General features: G+C 40.8%; 1 protein-coding gene and 1 non-coding gene across 5 annotated transcripts in view; one reads left to right on the top strand and one right to left on the bottom strand.

Annotated features, from left to right (window-relative positions):
- The window catches only part of NEK10 (NIMA related kinase 10), a 267,365-nt gene that overhangs the window by 104,823 nt on the left and 138,943 nt on the right, over positions 1-23,599 (bottom strand). For all 4 annotated transcript variants that reach the window (XM_061395695.1, XM_061395694.1, XM_061395692.1 and 1 more), the window contains 2 exons: positions 17,827-17,956; positions 17,188-17,258 (listed from right to left, as the gene is read on the bottom strand). In XM_061395695.1, coding sequence (XP_061251679.1) covers positions 17,188-17,258; positions 17,827-17,956 — 201 coding nt within the window. The remainder of the gene's footprint in view (positions 1-17,187; positions 17,259-17,826; positions 17,957-23,599) is intronic.
- Positions 22,259-22,364, top strand: LOC133235810 (U6 spliceosomal RNA). Its single transcript, XR_009732672.1, has one exon. It is a non-coding gene; the product is annotated as a U6 spliceosomal RNA (small nuclear RNA).

Raw genomic sequence — 23,599 nt, forward strand, 5'->3', positions numbered from 1 at the left:
CCAGCAAACAGAAGAAGCTAAAACAGAGGGAACCGCCTTGGAAGTGACATGTGCAACAGATTAAAACCCTGTAGTTAGTACTGACTACATAGGAAGGGGCCTATAGATCTTGAGAAATATAAGCCGGACCAAGGAACTATCTGAAAATGAACTGACCCTACACTGCCCACAACACCACCAGAGAAAGTCCTAGATATATTTTTACTATTTTTACAATCATTCTTTTTTTTCTTTTTTTAAACTTTTTAAAAATTTTAAGTTCTCTATTACTCCTTTAATTTTCGTTTTTATACCCTACTATTACTTTTCCCAAAAAAAAGACCCTATTTTTTAAAGCAAACTTCATATATATATATTTTTTTAATAATTTTTGTGACTTTGTTTTTTTTTCTTCTTCTTCTTCTTTTCTTTAATATTATATTTTTGAAAATCCAACCTCTACTCTAGATTTTTAATCTTTGCTTTATGGTATTTGTTTAAAATTTTGTACCTTTAAGAACCCAATCTTCAGTACCCATTTTAACTTGGGAGTGAGATTACTGGCTTGACTGCTCTCTCCCCCTTTGGACTTTCCTTTTTCTCTACCAGGTCGCCTCTGTCTCCTCCCTCCCCCTTGTCTTCTCTACCCAACTCTGTGAATCTCTGTGTGTTCCAGATGGTAGAGAATACTTAGAGAACTGATTACTGGCTGGATCTGTCTCTCTCCTTTTCACTCCCCCATTTTATCCTCCTGGCCACCTCTGTCTCCTTCCTCCCTCTTCTCTTCTCTGTATAACTCCATGAACATCTCTGAGTGGTCCAGACTGTGGAGCACACATAAGGAAGTGATTACTGGCTAGCTTGCTCTCTCCTCTTTTGATTCCACCTCATCTCATTCGGGTCACCTCTAACTCCCTCCTCCCTCTTTTCTTCTCCATGTAACTCTGTGAACCTATCTAGGTGTCCCTCACTGTGGAGAAACTTTTCATCTTTAACCTAGATGTTTTATCAATGGTGCTGTATAGAAGGAGAAGTCTTGAGACTACTGTAAAAATAAGACTGAAAACCAGAAGCAGGAGGCTTAAGTCCAAATCCTGAGAATATCAGAGAACTCCTGGCTCCAGGGAACATTAATTGATAAGAGTTCATCAAATGCCTCCATACCTACACTGAAACCAAGCACCACCCAAGGGCCAACAATTTCCAGAGCAAGACATGCCATGCAAATTCTCCAGCAACACAGGAACACAGCCTTGAGCTTTAATATACAGGCTGCCCAAAGTTACTCCGAAACCATTGACATCTCATAACTCGTTACTGGACACTTCATTGCACTCCAGAGAGAAGAAATCCAGCTCCACCCACCAGAACACCGACACAAGCTTCCCTAACCAAGAAACCTTGATAAGCCACCACTACAACCCCAACTGCAGTGAGGAAAGTCCACAATAAAGAGAACTCCACAAACTGCCAGAATACAGAAAGGCCACCCCAAACTCAACAATATAAACAAGATGATGAGACAGAGGAATGCCCAGCAGGTAAAGGAACAGGATAAATCCCACCAAACCAAACAAAAGAGGAAGAGATAGGGAATCTACCTGATAAAGAATTCCAAAAAAATGATAGTGGAAATGATCCAAAATCTTGACATAATAATGGAATCACAGATAAATAGCCTAGAGACAAGGATTGAGAAGATGCAAGAAAGGTTTAACAAGGACCTAGAAGAAATTTTAAAAAGAGTCAGTATATAATGAATAGTGCAATAAATGAGATCAAAAACACTCTGGAGGCAACAAATAGTAGAATAACCGAGGCAGAAGATAGGATTAGTGAAATAGAAGATAGAATGGTAGAAATAAATGAATCAGAGAGGGAAAAAAGAAAAACGAATTAAAAGAAATGAGGACAATCTCAGAGACCTCCAGGACAATGTTAAACGCCCCCACAGTCGAATCATAGGAGTCCCAGAAGAAGAAGACAAAAAGAAAGACCATGAGAAAATACTTAAGGAGATAATAGTTGAAAACTTCCCTAAAATGTGGAAGGAAATGATCACCCAAGTCCAAGAAACCCAGAGAGGCCCAAACAGGATAAACCCAAGGTGAAACACCCCAAGACACATATTAATCAAATTAATAAAGATCAAACACAAAGAACAAATATTAAAAGCAGCAAGGGAAAAACAACAAATAACACACAAGGGAATTCCCATAGGATAACAGCTGATCTTTCAATAGAAACTCTTCAGGCCAGGAGGGAATGGCAAGACATACTTAAAGTGATGAAAGAAAATAACCTACAGCCCAGATTACTGTACTCAGCAAGGATTTCATTCAAATAGGAAGGAGAAATCCAAAGCTTTACAGACAAGCAAAAGCTGAGAGAATTCAGCACCACCAAACCAGCTCTCCAACAAATGCTAAAGGATCTTCTCTAGACAGGAAACACAGAAAGGGTGTATAAATTTGAACCCAAAACAATAAAGTAAATGGCAATGGGATCATACTTATCAATAATTACCTTAAACATAAATGGGTTGAATTCCCCAACCAAAAAAAAAGACTGGCTGAATGGATACAAAAACAAGACTCCTATATATGTTGTCTACAAGAGACCCAGCTCAAAACAAGGGACACAAACAGACTGAAAGTGAAGGGCTGGAAAAAGATATTCCATACAAATAGAGACCAAAAGAAAGCAGGAGTAGCAGTACTCATATCAGATAAAATAGACTTTAAAACAAAGGCTGTGAAAAGAGACAAAGAAGGACACTACATAATGATCAAAGGATCAATCAAGAAGAAGATATAACAATTATAAATAAATATGCACCCTACATAGGAGCACCACAATATGTAAGGCAAATGCTAACAAGTATGAAAGGGGAAATTAACAATAACACAATAATAGTGGGAGACTTTAATACCCCACCCACACCTATGGACAGATCAACTAAACAGAAAATTAACAAGGAAAGACAAACTTTAAATGATACAATAGACAACTTAGACCTAATTGATATCTATAGGACAGATCAGATCAGATCAGTCGCTCGGTCATGTTCGACTCTTTGCGACCAAATGAATCCCAACACGCCAGGCCTCCCTGTCCATCACCAACTCCCAGAGTTCACTCAGACTCACGTCCATCAAGTCAGTAATGCCATCCAGCCATCTCATCCTCTGTCATCCCCTTCTCCTCTTGCCCCTAATCCCTCCCAGCATCAGAGTCTTTTCCAATGAGTCAACTCTTCGCATGAGGTGGCCAAAGTACTGGAGTTTCAGCTTTAGCATCATTCCCTCCAAAGAACACTCAGGGCTGATCTCCTTTAGAATGGACTGGTTGGATCTCCTTGCAGTCCAAGGGACTCTCAAGAGTCTTCTCCAACACCACAGTTCAAAAGCATCAATTCTTCAGCGCTCAGCCTTCTTCACAGTCCAACACTCACATCCATACATGACCACAGGAAAAACCATAGCCTTGACTAGATGAACCTTTGTTGGCAAAGTAATGTCTCTGCTTTTGAATATGCTATCTAGGTTGGTCATAACTTTCCTTCCAAGGAGTAAGCGTCTTTTAATTTCATGGCTGCAGTCACCATCTGTAGTGATTTTGGAGCCCAGAAAAATAAAGTCTGACACTGTTTCCCCATCTATTTCCCATGAAGTGATGGGACCAGATGCCATGATCTTCATTTTCTGAATGTTGAGCTTTAAGCCAACTTTTTCACTCTCCACTTTCACTTTCATCAAGAGGCTTTTGAGTTCCTCTTCACTTTCTGCCACGAGGGTGGTGTCATCTGCATATCTAAGGTTATTGATATTTCTCCCGGCAATCTTGATTCCAGCTTGTGTTTCTTCCAGTCCAGCGTTTCTCATGATGTACTCTGCATATAAGCTAAATAAGCAGGGGGACAATATACAGCCTTGACGAACTCCTTTCCCTATTTGGAACCATTCTGTTGTTCCATGTCCAGTTCTAACTGTTGCTTCCTGACCTGCATATAGGTTTCTCAAGAGGCAGGTCAGGTGGTCTGGTATTCCCATCTCTTTCAGAATTTTCCACAGTTTCTTGTGATCCACACAGTCAAAGGCTTTGGCATAGTCAATAAAGCAGAAATAGATGCTTTTCTGGAACTCTCTTGCTTTTTCCATGATCCAGCAGATGTTGGCAATTTGATCTCTGGTTCCTCTGCCTTTTCTAAAACCAGCTTGAACATCAGGAAGTTCATGGTTCACATTTGCTGAAGCCTGGCTTGAAGAATTTTGAGCATTACTTTACTAGCGTGTGAGATGAGTGCAATTGTGCAGTAGTTTGAGCACTCTTTGGCATTGCCTTTCTTTGGGATTGGAATGAAAACTGACCTTTCCAGTCCTGTGGCCACTGCTGAGTTTTCCAAATTTGCTGGCATATTGAGTGCAGCACTTTCACAGCATCATCTTTCAGGATTTGGAATAGCTCAACTGGAATTCCATTATCTCCACTAGCTTTGTTCATAGTGATGCTTTCTAAGGCCCACTTGACTTCACATTCCAGGATGTCTGGCTCTAGGTGACTGATCACACCATCGTGATTATCTGGGTCATGAAGATTTTTTTGTACAGTTCTGTGTATTCTTGGCACCTCTTCTTAATATCTTCTGCTTCTGTTAGGTCCATACCATTTCTGTCCTTTATCGAGCCCATCTTTGCATGATGTGTTCCTTTGGTATCTCTGATTTTCTTGAAGAGATCCCTAGTCTTTCCCATTCTGTTGTTTTCCTCTATCTCTTTGCATTGATTGCTGAAGAAGGCTTTCTTATCTCTTCTTGCTATTCTTTGGAACTCTGCATTCAGATGTTTATATCTTTCCCACCCCAAAACAATGAATTTTACCTTTTTCTCAAGTGCACACGGAACCTTCTCCAGGATAGATCGCATCCTGGGCCATAAATCTAGTCTTGGTGAATTTAAAAAGATTGAAATCATTCCAAGCATCTTTTCTGACCATAATGCAGTAAGATTAGATCTCAATTACAGGAGAAAAACTATTAAAAATTCCAACATATGGAGGCTGAACAACACGCTGCTGAATAACCAACAAATCACAGGAGAAATCAAAAAAGAAATCAAAATATGCATATAAATGAATGAAAATGAAAACACAACAACCCAAAACCTGTGGGACACTGAAAAGCAGTGCTAAGGGGAAAGTTCATAGCAATACAGGCATACCTCAAGAAACAAGAAAAAAGTCAAATAAATAACCTATCTCTAAACCTAAAGCAACTAGAAAAGGAAGAAATAAAAAATCCCAGGGTTAGTAGAAGGAAAGAAATCTTAAAAATTAGGGCAGAAATAAATGCAAAAGAAACAAAAGAGACCATAGCAAAAATCAACAAAGCCAAAGCTGGTTCTTTGAAAGGATAAATTAAGCTGACAAACCATTAGCCAGACTCATCAAGAAACAAAGGGAGAAAAATCAAATCAATAAAATTAGATATGAAAATGGAAAGATCACAACAGACAACACAGAAATACAAAGGATCATAAGTGACTACTATCAGCAATTATATGCCAATAAAATGGACAATGTAGAAGAAATGGACAAATTCTTAGAAAAGTACAACTTTCCGAAACTGAACAAGGAGGAAGTAGAAAATCTTAACAGACCCATCACAAGCACTGAAATTGAAACTGTAATCAGAAATCTTCCAGCAAACAAAAGCCTAGGTCCAGACGGCTTCACAGCTGAATTCCACCAAAAATTTAGAGAAGAGCTAACACCTATCCTACTCAAACTCTTCCAGAAAATTGCAGAGGAAGGTAAACTTCCAAAATCACTCTATGAAGCCACCATCACCCTAATACCAAAACCTGGCAAAGATGCCACAAAAAAAGAAAACTACAGGCCAATATCACTGATGAACATAGATGCAAAAATCCTTAACAAAATTCTAGCCATCAGAATCCAACAACACATTAAAAAGATCATACACCATGACCAAGTGGGCTTTATCCCAGGGATGCAAGGAATCTTCAATATCTGCAAATCAATCAATGTAATACACCACATTAACAAATGGAAAAATAAAAGCTATATGATTATCTCAATAGATGCAGAGAAAGCCTTTGACAAAATTCAACATCCATTTATGATAAAAACTCTCCAGAAAGCAGGCATAGAAGGAACATACCTCAACATAATAAAAGCTATATATGACAAACCCACAGCAAACATTATCCTTAATGGTGAAAAATTGAAAGCATTTCCCCTAAAGTCAGGAACAAGACAAAGGTGTCCACTTTAACCACTACTATTCAACATAGTTTTGGAAGTTTTGGCCACAGCAATCAGAGCACAAAAAGAAATAAAAGGAATCCAAATTGGAAAAGAAGTAAAACTCTCACTGTTTGCAGATGACATGATCCTCTACATAGAAAACCCTAAAGACCCCATCATAAAATTACTAGAGCTAATCAATGAATATAGTAAAGTTGCAGGATATAAAATCAACACACAGAAGTCCCTTGCATTACTATACACTAATAATGAGAAAATAGAAAGAGAAATTAAGGAAACAATCCCATTCACCATTGTAATGAAAATAATAAAATACTTAGGAATATATCTATCTAAAGAAACTAAAGAGCTATATATAGAAAACTATAAAACACTGGTGAAAGAAATCAAAGAGGACACTAATAGATGGAGAAATATACCATGTTCATGGATCAGAAGAATCAATATAGTGAAAATGAGTATACTACCCAAAGCAATCTATAGATTCAATGCAATCCCTATCAAGCTAGCAACGGTATTTTTCACAGAGCTAGAACAAATAATTTCACAATTTGTATAGAAATACAAAAACCCTCGAATAGCCAAAGCAATCTTGAGAAAGAAGAATGGAACTGGAGGAATCAACCTGCCTGACTTCAGGCTCTACTACAAAGCCACAGTCATCAAGACAGTATGGTACTGGCACAAAGACAGAAATATAGATCAATGGAACAAAATAGAAAGCCTAGAGATAAATCCACGCACGTATGGACACCTTATCTTTGACAAAGGAGGCAAGAATATACAGTGGAGAAAAGACAATCTCTTTAACAAGTGGTGCTGGGAAAACTGGTCAACCACTTATAACAGAATGAAACTAGTACACTATCTAACTCCATACACAAAAATAAACTCAAAATGGATTAAAGGTCTAAATGTAAGACCAAAAACTATAAAACTCTTAGAGGAGAACATAGGCAAAACACTCTCCAACATACATCACAGCAGGATCCTCTATGACCCACCTCCCAGAATATTGGAAATAAAAGCAAAAATAAACAAATGGGACTTAATTAAAATTAAAAGCTTCTGTGCAACAAAAGAAACTCTAAGCAAGGTGAAAAGACAGCCTTCAGAATGGGAGAAAATAATAGCAATGAAGCAACTGACAAACAACTAATCTCAAATATATACAAGCAACTCCTGCAGCTCAATTCCTGAAAAACAAACGACCCAACCAAAAAATGGGCCATAGAACTAAATAGACATTTCTCCAAAGAAGACATACAGATGGCTAACAAACACATGAAAAGATGCTCAACATTACTCATTATCAGAGAAATGCGAATCAAAACCACAATGAGGTACCATTTCATGCCAGTCAGAATGGCTGTGATCCAAAAGTCTACAAGCAATAAATGCTGGGGAGGGTGTGAAGAAAAGGGAACCCTCTTACACTGTTGGTAGGAATGCAAACTAGTATAGCCACTATGGAGAACAGTGTGGAGATTCCTTAAAAAACTGGAAATAGAACTGCCTTATGACCCAGCAATTCCACTGCTGGGGATACACACTGAGGAAACCAGAATTGAAAGAGACACGTGTACCCCAATGTTCATTGCAGTACTGTTTATATTATGCAGGACATGGAAGCAACCTAGATGTCCATCAGCAGATGAATGGATAAGAAAGCTGTGGTACATATACACAATGGAGTATTACTCAGCCATTAAAAAGAATACATTTGAATCAGTTCTAATGAGGTGGATGAAACTGGAGCCGATTATACAGAGTGAAGTAGGTCAGAAAGAAAAACACCAATACAGTATACTAATGCATATATATGGAATTTAGAAAGATGGTAACGATAACCCTGTATGCAAGACAGCAAAAGAGACACAGATGTATAGAACAGTCTTTTGGACTCTGTGGGAGAGGGAGAGGGTGGGATGCTTTGGGAGAATGGCATTAAAACAAGTATAATATCATATAAAAAACAAATCGTCAGTCCAGGTTCGATGCAGGATACAGGATGCTTGGGGCTGGTGCACTGGGATGACCCACAGGGATGGTATGGGGAGGGAGGTGGGAGGGGGGTTCAGAATTGGGAACATGTGTACACCTGTGGTGGATTCATGTTGATGTATGGCAAAACCAATACAATATTGTAAAGTAATTACTCTCCAATTAAAATAAATAAATTTAAGTTAAAAATTTTAAAAAAATCTGAGAAAGGTAAAAAAATGCTTTCTTAATTTTGTGTGTATTTTTTAATGTATTATTTGTCTTAAAAGTATTATATTACTATATAGCTGATTATGTTAATTGGGCATCTAAGCTAACTTTGTTGAACAAATTGGACTTGTTAAAATGCTCTCGAAACAAAACTCGCTGCTGCTACTTCTGCTAAGTCACTTCAGTCGTGTCCGACTCTGTGCGACCCCATGGACTACAGCCTACCAGGCTCCTCCATCCCTGGGATTTTCCAGGGAAGAACACTGGAGTGGGTTGCCATTTCCTTCTCCAGTGCATGAGAGTGAAAAGCGAAAGTGAAGTCACTCAGTCATGTCCGACTCTTCGTGACGCCATGGATTGCAGCCTCTCAGGCTCCTCCATCTATGGGAGTTTCCAGGCAAGAGTACTGAAGTGGAGATATATATTGTATTCCTCAGTTTTGTTTTTTAAAAAATATTTTCTAGCACTTTGTTAAGATTTTTCACTGTGTTCATCTATTCTTTTAAGTTCAGTTGTCATTCCCATTACAATTGCTTTGAACTGTTTATCAGGTAAATTATTTACCTCTGTTTCACTAAGATTTTCTTTTCAGGGTTTTTCCTTATTATTTCTTTTGAAACATACTCCTCTTCCTTCTCATTTTGTTTGTTTCAGTCTATAAAACTGGGCTTGCTCCCTCCTGAGTGTATGCAGGGACACACACATGCTGGCAATGGCAGCTTATATCTTGGCCCAGCAGCAGGCTGGAGTCCAAGCCAGCCCTGCTCCCTGCAAGTGTGCACACTCTCACAGTCAGAGGCAGAACTGTTGATCAGAACTGCCTTCACGGGGAGCAGCATGGGACAAGAGGGGCTGAAGTGGAAACCTGGTGAGCGCTGGACAGGGGCTCATGTAATGTCTTGGCAGTCTGGCCAGTGCCCCTGGCAGCTTCAACCTCTGCCTCCACATTGTGACTGGAAGCAGGCAAAGCTGTATGCTCTTCAAGAGCAGAGGCCCAGTTTTCTACATCCCTCTGGTAAGCCCCATGAGGTTTCAAGGCTTCCCAGATGGCACAGTGGTAAAGAACCTGCCTGCCAATGCAGGAGATATAAGAGACATGGGTTCAGTCCCCGGGTCGGGAAGATCCCCTAGAGTAGGAAATGACAACCTATTCCAATATCCTTGCCTGGAAAATTTCATTGAAAAAAAGGAGCCTGGCAGCCTGCAGTCCATGGGATTGCAAAGAGTCAGACATGACTGAGCACACACACACACACACACACACACACACACACACACACTGCGTTTCAAACTTGCAAGGGGCTTGTCTTCCAGTGGTGTCAGATCTCAGGGCTGGGGTGCCCAATGTGGAGCTCCAATCCTTCACTCCTCGGGGAGGATCCCTGAACCTGTAATGTCCCCTCTTCTCCGTGTCTCTACTAGGGGTGGAGGTCCTGACCACATTCTTCTCCCTTCCCACTAGACTCCATGTGGATCTTTCTTTACAGCCTTGGTTGAAGAAGATCTGCCCTACTTGTTCCCAGGTTGATTTCAGTGAGAGCTGTAGTTTGGATGTTAAAATGAGGGGAGGTGAGCCCAGAATCCTCCTAATTCTCCACCTGGATCTCTCTTTTCTTGACTTTATTAACCATTAGTATAATAAACACATCACTACTTTATCATTTCAAGCTTTATCTTTAGGCTATTTGTTTTCAAGTTCTAAGAAAGTGAGATGCATTATGGTTATTACCACTCTTTTCCAGGTCTCTAACAGGAAGACTTCTTGGATCACTCTCGCTCAGACAGACTCACTGTTCCCCTTTCACAAGTCCTCATTTCACTGTCTATATTTAAGAACTCAAAGCCACTGTAATTTATACTGTGATGGTCTGTATCACCATTGGAGACTGGAAACATGTTGAGAGGAGGGACCTGTGTCTCCTTCACTGGGATCTCGCCTGTATGTAAAATGGAATCTGGGTCCTGCTGAGGATTCAGCAAATGAATGAATGAACAAATGAATGAACAGGTGGTCTCATAATTTACCTGTACATAACCTAAAATATTTGGGTACAGGCTTTTGGAATCCCAGGAATATCTCCTACCAGAAGTTTCAGTTTAGGCTCCTTGGTTTGAAATGCCTCTCAGCTTGGATATTTTGGAGAGATTTTTTTATTATTATTATTTTATTAAGAGCAACCAAATGCTTTAACGATTTTCTAATCAAATAAGCATAAAGTCAAGCTCTAGGAAAAAAATCTGGGATGTCCACTCATGCTACCCACTGTGTGTCCACTCTGCTCTGAGTGACCAGATGGAAAGAATCAGAGGGATACAGTGTTCAATTCTAATCATTTCATGTTTCAAGAAATAAAGAAGGTAGGGTGGAAAATGTAAAGAGCCATTTGTCCTTAGAACTAGTTGAAAGCACTAACTTCTTTAGTCATTATGATTTCTTCTGAAACAAAGTGCCAGACAGCTTATGCAACGAAGCACAGACAGAGAAAACTTAGGCAACTGAAATATCGTGCACATAAAAGGATGACATTTTCTTAACAGTGTACTGGAAGGTAAAAATAGCAATACCGGTACTGGGCAGAGCAGTAAAATATATTTTTTGCCTCAGACTCTTCAGGGTTACCAAGTTATTCTCCTAATTTAATAGCCAGCTAAGGAAAGAAACTAAGAAAATGGGAAATTGAATTTGTTCTCTAGTTCTTTTGAAACAATATTTAGAGACTAAAAATCCAAAGCAAATAAAATATGTAATTACATGCAACTCACAACTGATTCTGGTTTATTGTCAAATTTTCTAAAGATAAAACTTTGCAATGTGACTCAGACACTGAGTTTTGAATAACTTTAAATGGAAACTACATCTGTTATAGGCTGCACACTGCAATCTTAAAATCTGTCAGTTCAGTTCAGTTCAGTCACTCAGTCATGTCCGACTCTTTGCGACCCCATGGACTGCAGCACACCAGGCCTCCCTGTCCATCACCAACTTCCAGAATTTACTCAAACTCATGTCCACTGAGTCCGTGATGCCATCCAACCATCTCATTCTCTCTCAACCCCTTCTCCTCCCACCTTCAATCCTTCCCAGCAACAGGGTCTTTTCCAATGAGTCAGTTCTTCACATCAGGTGGCCAAAGTATTGAAGTTTCAGCTTCAGCATCAGTCCCTCCAATGAATATTCAGGACTGACTTCCTTCAGGATGGACTGGTTGGATCTCCCTGTAGTCCAAAGGACTCTGAAGAGTCTTCTCCAATACCACAATTCAAAAGCATCAATTCTTCGGTGCTCAGCTTTCTTTACAGTCCAACTCTCACATCCATACATGACTACTGGAAAAACCATAGCCTTGACTAGACAGACCTTTGTTGGTTAAGAAATGCCTCTGCTCTTTAATATGCTGTCTAGGTTGGTCATAGCTTTTCTTCCAAGGAGCAAGTGTCTTTTCATTTCATGGTTGCAGTCACCATCCACAGTGATTTTGGAGCCCAAGAAAATAAAGTTTGTCACTGTTTCCACTGTTTCCCCATCTATTTCCCATGAAGTGATGGGACCAGATGCCATGATCTTTGTTTTCTGAAAGCTGAGCTTTAAGCCAACTTTTTAACTCTCCTCTTTCACTTTCATCAAGAGCCTCTTTAGTTCTTCACTTTCTGCCATAAGGGTGGTGTCATCTGCATATCTGAGGTCATTGATATTTCTCCTGGCAGTCTTGATTCCAGCTTGTGCTTCCTCCAGCCCAGTGTTTCTCATGATGTACTCTGCATATAAGTTAAATAAGCAGGGTGACAATATACAGCCTTGACATACTCCTTTCCCTATTTGGAACCAGCCTGTTGTTCCATGTCCAGTTCTAACTGTTGCTTCCTGACCTGTATACAAATTTCTCAAGAGGAAGGTCAGGTGGTCTGGTATTCCCATATCTTTCAGAATTTTCCACAGTTTTTTGTGATCCACACAGTCAAAGGCTTTGGCATACTCAATAAAGCAGAAATAGATGTTTTTCTGGAACTCTCTTGCTTTTTCCATGATCCAGCGGATGTTGGCAATTTGATCTCTGGTTCCTCTGCCTTTTCTAAATCCAGCTTGAACATCTGTAAGTTCACGGTTCACGTACTATTGAAGCCTGGATTGGAGAATTTTGAGCAGTACTTTACTAGCTTGTGAGATGAGTGCAATTGTGTGGTAGTTTGAACATTCTTTGGCACTGCCTTTCTTTGGGATTGCAATGAAAACTAACCTTTTCCAGTCCTGTGGCCACTGCTGAGTTTTCCAAATTTGCTGGCATATTGAGTGCAGCACTAAAATCTGTAGTCAGCTTTAAAATTAAATTGTCTGCTCCTACTAATTATGGCATCTTAGTATTCTGAATTAAAAGTGTGCTCAAAACATGTCACCTGGCATGCCCTAAGTAGTGATCATTCATCATTTTAAACATCTGGTGACGGTAAACTCATCACCCATCAGCAGCCCGCTCTACTGTTTGCTGGGTGCTTAGTCACTGAGTGGTGTCCGATTCTCTGCAACCATATGGACTGTAGCCCGCCAGGCTCCTCTGTCCATGGGGATTCTCCAGGCGAGAATACTGGAGTGGGTTGCCATGCCCTTCTCCAGGGGATCTTCCCAACCTAGATAAAGAACCAGGGTCTCCTGCATTGCAGGCAGATTCTTTACCAGCTAAGCCACCAGGGAAGCCTTGCTCTACAGTGGATGTCTCTAATTCCGACACACGTTTCCTTCCTATTGGTGAACTGACTTTGCTCTCTCTCTCCCCAAACTTCCACTCTGCGGTCTTGGCTCCCTTTGCTGAGGTTCCACATAATAAATCCAATTGTTTTCGTATTCTCAATGTCATTCAATTTTCCTAGTTAACCAAAGTATTTTCCAATCCTTTTATGACTGTACTTCAAAACCTGTTGACTTAACTTCCAGGCAACAGTGGGAACAATCCACTTCTCTCTCCAGCAACACCACCAGTCCAGTCAAGGCTGCCACCATCTGTCAGTGGACAACTGGACCTGCCTCTCCTTCCCACTCTCATTCCTTCAAGTGTACTCCCTGAAAATTGGCCAGGACGATCCTAGCTAAAGAGATTTTCACTATGTCTCAGCCTGTTAGTAACTCTTCAGTCCTCTCCTCAATACTGGGGATAAAAGTTCAAAACTCTCAATGTGACCTGTGGAGCCTGTCAATCTCCCAGGCTCTTTTGCTAGCTATTCCCTGACTTCTTGACATGCTGCATCCCCAGCTTCTTTCAGTTCTTCAAATTAGCAAGCTCTCTTGCTCAAGACAGCCTTCAGAGATGTGGATCTATGATATGCTTTCTCTGTTATGTTTGCTATTTGAGAATTAGTGGAGTTCAGGTCTTAGGTTACGCGTCATTTTTTAATAGAAAAACTTGTCCAAATCCCTCAACCAGACCAAGTTCTTTTGTAATTTCTCATTGCCTCTTTTACCACGCTTCATCAAATTTATCATAATTTTTATATACTTCATTCTATAAGTAATAATATTACCTAGTTTAATTAAGGGCTTGCTACATGCTGAGAACTACGCTAAAAAGTTTTATCTTATTTAAAAGCATTATCTTACTTAGGCTTCAAAGTAAGGCCATGAGTAGTCAGAATTGCTACCCATACATCACAGATGAGGAAAGAGGGGCTTGGGGAGGTAAAGGTGAGTGGAAGAGTGAGGATTAGAATCCACCCAATTCTAGAACCTATTGATATTCTGACCTATTCATAATAATGTTGATATCCTAAGCCTAACCTTCCAGCTCCACGAGGCATGGATACCAATAATCAGGGAGCCTGTCAGAAGCAAATTATGGTCCTGTTTGCCCAGCACCACAAAATCAGAGTAAAATCTCTGTAGTTTTTATCTGTACTTCCCTCTCCTATTCTTTGGGACACATAAATACCTAAGAAAAGGGGAAATTAAATGAATAAATTTGGCACTCTTATCTTGACCTCTCTAGAGACTTCTTGAATTTTTAATGCACTTTCCAGAAAACAAATAGCAGAGAATAGGAGGTGAGCAGTTTAAATACATTTGTCTGGACTCATTAGCAATAGGGTGGATCTAGTACGATGTAGAATTCAGATGATTTAGAGATGGATCTCAGCTCATTTCCCACAACACTAACAATAATAGCTACCAACATTGCTCAAGATTTACCATCTGCCAAGCTCTACGCTAAGTGATTTGCATATGTTATAATCATCACATTAGCCTGATGAGGTTGTTACCATTACAATCCCCATTTTACCAGATGAGGAAACGGAGATGCCAAAAAAATAGTCAAATTCTCTGCTCAGAGTCCACAGTTAGTGAAATTCAGTACCAGCTGGGCCTGCAGTGCTTAGTGCAATTGGGTAGCATTGTGTTGAGCAAGGAAAGATTCAGGATATAATCCGACAATCACGTGAGGAGAATCTATTAATGCTAAACGGTGGGCTGGATAGAGAAACCAGAGGGAAAAGCGCACAGCAACAATAATGTGGTTATTACATTTCATCAGAGGTGGTGCCAAGAGTGAGGGTAGATACAGAATTGAAATTTAAGGGAATTGGGCAGGGAGATGAATAAAGATTCCATCTGGGGTGACCCTAGGATTTTTATTATAACAGTAAGGAATTTGACTCAGCTTGATGGGGCAGAATAGTAATCTTGGGCCAATTTAAGGGCATAAAATGATCCAGAAGTAACAATCAGCCAGATAAATGTCATTTATTCATACAACCAGTAAACTGGGTTAAGGATCTGTTTGGTAGTAGGCATTGCTCTGGGCATTTGACAGCTGTGAACTAAACTGAAAAAGTCTCTCTCTTCTGGTGGGGAAGAAAGAGACAATAAAGGAACACATCTGCATGCACATGGATAATGTGTCAGGGGTGGTGGGCGCTGGGAACTTTGTAAACTGGGTCAGGGGACAAGAGAATTCAGAGAGTTGTGGGCACATCAGGGCAGGCGCCCTAATTATGCAGAGACCCAGGGGAAGCGAGGGCTTGTGCTACTGCATGCATCGGACAGCAGTGAGCACCAGGATAAGGGAAGAGCAGTAGCAGGGAGCTCCCTGTGGCTGCAGCAAGGGGAGCAGGGGGAAGTTGAGGGGAGGGCACCTAGGACAAGCCTGTGGAGGCAGAACTTTGAGCCTCTCCAGGGATAATAACTTTCATTAAACTCCTGCTATGTGGATAGCTGAAGCACTTTGTGACTTTCTTTGAAAAATTACTATTGTGCTATACAGTAGGTCCTTATTAGTTATCTATTTTATTTATAGCAGTATCTATATGTCAATACCAAACTTCTAATTTATCTCTCTACACTTTCCCCCTTGGTAACCATACATTTGTTTTCTATATCTGTGACTCAATTTCTGTTTTATATAATAGGTTCATGCATACCATTTTTTAAGATTTCTCATATAAGTGGTATCATATGATATTTGTCTTTATCTGACTTATTTCACTCAGAATAACACCTCTAAGGGCTTCCCTGGTAGCTCAGCTGGTAAAGAATCTGCCTGCAATCCCTGGGTTTGATCCCTGGGCTGGGAAGATCCCCTGGAGAAGGAAAAGGCTACCGACTTCAGTATTGTGGCCTGGAGAATTCCATGGACTGCAAAGTCCATTGGGTCACATAATCTGACATGACTGAGTGATTTTCACTTTCAATCTCTAGGTCATCCATATGATTGCAAATAGAATCATTCGATTCAGTTTTGGTTGAGTAATATTCCATTGTATATATGTACCACAACTTCTTTATCCATATATCTACTGAAGGACATTTAGGTTCTTTCTATGTCTTGGTTATTTTAAATAGTGCTTCAAAGAACACTGGGGTGCATGTATCCTTTTGAATTATGGTTTTCTACAGATATAAGTCCAGGAGGAGAATTGCCAGATCATGTGGTAGCTCTATTTTTAGTTTTTTAAGGAACATCCACCCTGTCCTTCATAGTGGCTGTTACCACTTTACATTCCCACCAACAGTGTGGAAGGGTTCTCTTTTCTTCAAACTCTCTCCAGCATTTATTGTTGTAGGAGAAGGTGATGGCACCCCACTCCAGTACTCTTGCCTGGAAAATCCCATGGATGGAGGAGCCTGATAGGCTGCAGTCCATGGGGTTGCTGAGAGTGAGACACAACTGAGTGACTTTTCACTTTCATGCATTGGAGAAGGAAATGGCAACCCACTCCAGTGTTCTTGCCTGGAGAATCCCAGGGATAGGGGAGCCTGGTGGGCTGCCATCTATGGGGTTGCACAGAGTCAGACACGACTGAAGTGACTCAGCAGCAGCAGCAGCAGCCTTTTTAATGGTGGCCATTCTGACTGGTGTGAGGCAATCTCATTGCAGTTTTGACTTGCATTTCTCTAATAATTAGCAGTGTTGAGCATATTTTCATGTGGCCCTTGGCCATCTCTACATATTCTTTGGAGAAATATCTCTGTAGCAGATCACACTTGATATATAGATTTATATGAAACATTCTGAATAATCAGATTAATGGTAACGTTATTTCAAGTGAATGTACTATTTCCTCTTGGACACGTGGTGGCTTCCAAATGGTCTCTATGACAAATGATGTCCAAACATTTTTCTAGGTTTGGATTATTTGGGAACCCTTCTTCTTAATAGTACGTTTTCACAGATATGAGGTATTTCTTGATAATCTCTATAGGTTTGCAGTTGTGAGACTAATTACCTGCTGATGGTAGTGATCACCTTTTCAGAGTAGATGCCTTCTGGCACTGGTTCATATACCGCCTCCACTATCTGCAAAACAAACAGGCTGGAGTAATGGAAGTAAAGCAGCCACAGGTGCCTTTGCATGGTGATACTTGGCCATGACACAGGAGCTATGTAACAAGCATCATAATCTCACGCACACATTTTCATCAGAAACAAAAATATCCCAACAATTTTAAAAGTAGCATTAATTGAACAGTTCTTGAGCACAGAATTATATTCTTCAAGATAAGTAAAAGCTAACCTCAGATTCATAATAAATGGTAGGATAATATAATATATTGTAGGATAATATAGTATATTGGATTGAGGGCAGGCCAAACCACAAGTAAAAATAAAAGACCAAAAGCAGTTTGATATATTATTTTTATAATTTTTTATGATAAATTGAAGAAAATTATAGGGGGAAATGTGCCCTAGCACATGATGTAGATTTAGAAGAAAGGAGAAAATAAATAAACTGGATCATGTGGCTAATAAACCAATGACTGCTTTTAATGGGTAGTTTTACTAAAATCACAAAGGTTCTGTTTAAGAAGAAAAGGAATGGTGTTTTTGGCACCATGAGACCCTTTTGTCTGCCAAGGTTGCTTACTTTTGTGGCCAGGGAGAGCATGTTGGTGCTGTAGAAGGGAGGATCCAGGGTCGCCATCTGATAAAGGATGCAGCCTGCTGCCCACACATCTGCCTTTTCCCCATACGGCTCGCTCTTCAGCACCTCCGGGCTGAAGTAAAACCAGGATGTTAACGCACGATGCAAAGGGAGAAGTCGGCACGGGAAAAAGTTCGATTTTCAAGCCATAATTGGAGATGGGAGAAAAACAAAGGAAACTCTTGATTACTATTTCAGGTAAACACATTTAAACATATCTTTGGATTCTCTCAGACTTAGGTGAGTCAAGAAGCACAACCAAGCAATTCTAAGCAATAAATCACATAAACAACTCCTATTAAATGTCCTTCTACTTTTAGAAACAACCACCTCCCGTTGGTAGATGGAATGACTGTCTCCAGTTCTCACTATTCTGGAAATTCTGAATATCCCACCTTTCGTCTCAGTGGACAGTATTTGTTACCCACCCCTGGCTTTGCTACTGGCTGCGCTGTCTTGCCCTGCCAGTGGAGTGTGGAGGTGGCACGGCACCAGATCAGGGCCTCGGTGCTTCCATTTGTCACTCTAGGAGCTCCTGTCCAAAGGACTAATCCCAGGTAGCTGCTGCCCATCTGGCCACATGGAGCAGATCTGCACATGTAAACCCGCAGCCTGAAGGAGACCCAGGCCAGGAGACCCACAGACCTGGGAGTCTGACAGTAAATGCCTATTGTGGAATGCCACTCAGATTCTATGGTGATTTTTTATAAGCAAAACTGACACAGCACCGTCCCTTTGCTATTCAATGCTAGTATAAAGTCTAAGGCAAGACCACACTTAAATACATTGCAGAAAATGACAACATCCACATGCTCATCTCTTGAAATTGCATTTCTAGTCTGAATAAGGATGCTGTGTCTGTGTGTCTGTTCAGCTGTGTCCAACTTTTTGCAACCCCAGGGACTGTAGCCCACTGGGCTCCTTTATCCTTGTAATTTTCCAGGCAAGAATAATGGAGTGGGTTGCTGTTTCCTTCTCCAGGGGATCTTCCTAACCCAGGCCTAAACCCCTGTCTCTTGCATTTCCTGCATTAGCAGGAAGGTTCTTTACCAGTTGAGCCACCAGGGAAGCCCTGGATAAGGATGCTGCCAGCCTTTAAATGGAATTAAACTGTGAGGGTTTAAGGGTTTGACATTTTTTAAAATGTGGACAGGAGTGTAGTTCCCTTGGATATTTTGAACTAATAGAAGTTTCCTCCCTCATATTTATAGACAAATGTTAAAAGCATTCAGCACCCACACACCCTAAACTAATAGTCTGATGATTCACTTCTATAGTATGTAATTAGGACTGTGCTCAACCCTCTAAATTAATAGGGTAGGGATTAATGGTTAAGTTAGACAGTGGATTAATATATAAAGAAACTCATAAATTGATATCTGAACAGTAAGTATTGGCTGTTTAGAATAACCAAGGAGTTGCTATTAGTGTGAGATTATGGGGAATGATTCCTGGTTTAAGACTTATGTTATGTACTTACAGAGGAAGTATGATTTCCAGATCTCTCAGTTATTTTCATATGTATTGTCTGAATTTAAAAGTGGCAAAGGAGGATTCTAGGGTGAAATTTCCAGGGCTCTATTGGTCCTAAGTGTACAAAATGTCCCTGTTGTCAGTTGATCAACTGCTCACATTTTTAAAAATGCCATAATAGGAAAAAGTTCTCCAACAACAACAAAAAATATCCTTGGCTCCCCACAGTTGAATGTCTCATGTTTTTATCTACTGAGAACTCAGAAGATTTGTTTCATAATAAACAGGTGCTCTGAGTGCTCCACCCATCCCCCTCAACCTCCTTTCCCATTCCCAGTTGACGTGCACTTCTACTCTAAAGAGCCGGCATCTGTACTTCCGTGGAAGATGGCCCTCATTTTTCCTTGAAAGATAATTAGTGTAGAGGAGAACACTTATAAGAACAGAAGTTGCTTAGTTTATTTTTCTCACCATTACACCTCCTCCTTCATCTCACCAGAACCCACAGACTTCTCTCACAGCCAGAGGCACGGATGCCCCTTTGCGACATGGCTGTGCCACTCCTCCCAACACGATGGAGTCCATGTTGTACCCTTTGAATCTGAGCTTGACCGTATATCTTGCTTTAGTCAAGAAGACACCAGGAAAAGTGATGCAAGGAGAGAACACAGAAGCACTTAGTCTTTATGGCTCACTCTCTCTTCCTGCTCTTGAAGACCCTAATGACCACAAGCAGGTGACTGAGCCCAGGTTCTCCAGGCTGGATGATAAGCATCACATGGCCCAGTTACGTTCAGTCCCCATGCCCACCACCACATCCATCAGTGGAGCCCTTGAGAGCCAGGTCACCACAATACATAGGTTAGCCCAGACAATACGCATCAACAATCCCAGCTCAAACCAGCCCAGGTTGCCAGCATGTAGTTTGTTGCTATTGCTCAGTTGCCAAGTTGTGTCTGACTGTTCGTGACCCCCTACAGGACACAGTATATACCACAAGAAGAGGAGAAAAGGTTATTGTATCAATCCACTAAGTTTTGAGGTTGTTGCTGCTGCTGCTGCTAAGTCGCTTCAGTCGTGTCCAACTCTGTGCAACCCCATAGATGGCAGCCCACCTTGCTCCCCCATCCCTGGGATTCTCCAGGCAAGAACACCAGAGTGGGTTGCCATTTCCTTCTCCAATGCATGAAAGTGAAAAGTGAAAGTGAAGTTGCTCAGTCGTGTCTGACTCTTAGCGACCCCATGGACTGCAGACTACCAGGCTCCTCCATCCATGAGATTTCCCAGGCAAGAGTACTGGAGTGGGGTGCCATTGCCTTCTCTGTTGAGGTTGTTAGTCAAAGTTAACTGACAGAATAGCTTCCATCAGATTCTGAAAGCTGTCCACCACCCCCTGAAAAAAATAAAGAATCACTTCTTTGGAAGAGAACAAGAAAGGTCAATAAAAGACCACTCTGTTGCCAACTATCACTGTGCTCCTGAGGTCCAACTTGAATATTCTTTAAGATAAAGGGTTTCATAACTACAATGAAAAGCAAGCCAAAAATAAAGTCTGATTTCTGAAAGCCACAAAATGTTCTGTTATGGTCTGAGTGTATCTCCCTGCTTCTCCCACAAATTTATGTGTTGAGTCCCAATCCCTGGTACCTCAGGGTGTAATCATGTATAAAGAAAAGGCTTGTGTGAGCTGATGCAGAGCTGCCACTTGGCGGGGGGGGGGGGGGGGGCCGGGGGGAGTGCGAGGGGCGTGGGTTCTGATCCAGTATGACCACTGTTGGTGTTAGTGGAGGAGGAGACAGCAGAAGTGTGCCTGTGCAGAGGGACGCCTGTGGGAAGAGGCAGCAAGGGGACTGGACAGCACCTGCAAACCAAGGAGGGGCCTCAGAAGAAACCAAACCTGCCAACGCCTTCATCTTGGACTCTAGACTTCAAATAAATTTCTGTTGTTTAAGCCACCCAGACTGTGTTATTTTTTATGGCATCCCTAGCAAACTAATGCATGCTTTCCTGGTGGCTCAACAGTAAAGAATCCACCTGCAAATGCAGGAGACACAGGTTTGATCCCTGGGTTGGAAAGATCCCCTGGAGAAGGAAATGGCAACCCACTCCAGTGTTCTTGCCTGGAGAATCCCAGGGAAAGGGGAGCCTGGTGGGCTGCCGTTTATGAGGTTGCACAGAGTCGGACACGACTGAAGTGACTTAGCAGCAGCAGCAGCATAATCATTTCACAATGTGCACAAGTATCAAAACATCATATCGCAAACCTCAAATACATGTAATTTTCAATTGTCAATAATACCTCAGGAAAGTTGGAAAAAATTCAAGTGAAGCTAGGAATAGTATAGTTAGGTAGATGGCAAGGACAGTCTTTGTTTATTGCAATATTTAGATAAATAAGTCAACATAGTTCATAATCAGCAGCCTTTGAGAGGGGTCTGGACTAACGTTTATCTAAATACTACCTCTGTTTTTAAAAGGTGTGAATTCACAAACTAAGAGTGTAAACAAGGTAGAAGAAAGATGAGGAAGGAAGGATGCTTGATATAACTTTTAAAAAAGGCAACTGTTTTGATTTTTAAATTCAATTAGTAGTCCCTCACTTATGTGAGCAATTAAGTTGCTAATTGCCAAAGATTCTATTTACACATTATTGAGGTAAACAAAGAAAGTATTGAACCCAGGTGAAAAATACAAACATTTTGCAACTTCACAAACAATTCAATAATATGATGATTTATATAAATTGGGAGGAAGGACTTCTTTCCTTTAAATGCAACAAAGTATCAATACATTCAGAAAGTAAATGGAATGAGATAATATGTTAAAAGGTTCAGAGTGTAGATAGTATAGTCTTCTTTCCTACAGTGGTCATGTTGTCATCTTTGTTAATAGTTTGATTATTGTACTCATTTTGTCAGCACATATACCAAAATTAGAATGACACATGAAAACAAGCATGACTTCAGCACAAGGATGACATGCAAATCTGTGAGGTGTTTGGTATTTTAGAGGTGATAATTGACAGGCAAAACGAGAGGACAATATTCTAGTTAATAAAGTTGTTTTGCATAGGGGTAAAGATGAAAAGAAAAAGGTAAGAAAAACCCAAGTAAGATGACAGGTGTTTTGAGGGCATCAGAGGGCAGACACACTGAAACCATAATCATAGAAAACTAGTCAATCTAATCACATGGACCACAGCCTTCTCTAACTCAATGAAACTAAGCCATGCCGTGTGGGGCCACCCAAGATGGGCGGGTCATGGTGGAGAGATCTGACAGAATGTGGTCCACTGGAGAAGGGAATGGCAAACCACTTCAGTATTCTTGCCTTGAGAACCCCATGAACAGTACAAAACGGCAAAATGATAGGATACTGAAAGAGGAACTCCCCAGGTCAGTAGGTGCCCAGTATGCTACTGGAGATTAGTGGAGAAATAACCCCAGAAAGAATAAAGGGACAGAACCAAAGCAAAAACAATACCCAGTTGTGGATGTGACTGGTGATAGAAGCAAGGTCCGATGCTGTAAAGAGCAATATTGCACGGGAACCTGGAATGTTAGGTCCATGAATCAAGGCAAATTGGAAGTGGTCAAACAGGAGATGGCAAGAGTGAACGTCGACATTCTAGGAATCAGGGAACTAAAATGGACTGGAAAGGGTGAATTTAACTCAGATGACCATTATATCTACTATTGTGGGCAGGAATCCCTTAGAAGAAATGGAGTAGCCATCATGGTCAACAAAAGAGTCCAAAATGCAGTACTTGGATGCAATCTCAAAAATGACAGAATGATCTCTGTTCATTTCCAAGGCAAACCATTCAATATCAGAGTAATCCAAGTCTATGCCCCAACCAGTAACACTGAAGAAGATGAAGTTGAATTGTTCTATGAAGACCTACAAGACCTTTTAGAACTAACACTCCCAAAAGATGTCCTTTCCATTACAGAGGACTGGAATGCAAAAGTAGGAAGTCAAGAAACACCTGGAGTAACAGGCAAATTTGGCTTTGGAATACGGAATGAAGCAGGGCAAAGGCTAACAGAGTTTTGCCAAGAGAACGCAATGGTCATAGCAAACACCCTCTTCCAAAAACACAAGAGAAGATTCTACACATGGACATCACCAGATGGTCAACACCAAAATCAGACTGATTATATTCTTTGCAGCCAAAGATGGAGAAGCTCTATAAAGTCAACAAAAACAAGACCAGGAGCTGACTGTGGCTCAGACCATGAAC

The sequence above is a fragment of the Bos javanicus genome, chromosome 22 (genome assembly GCF_032452875.1).
Source record: "Bos javanicus breed banteng chromosome 22, ARS-OSU_banteng_1.0, whole genome shotgun sequence".
In the NCBI taxonomy this organism is placed as follows: domain Eukaryota; kingdom Metazoa; phylum Chordata; class Mammalia; order Artiodactyla; family Bovidae; genus Bos; species Bos javanicus.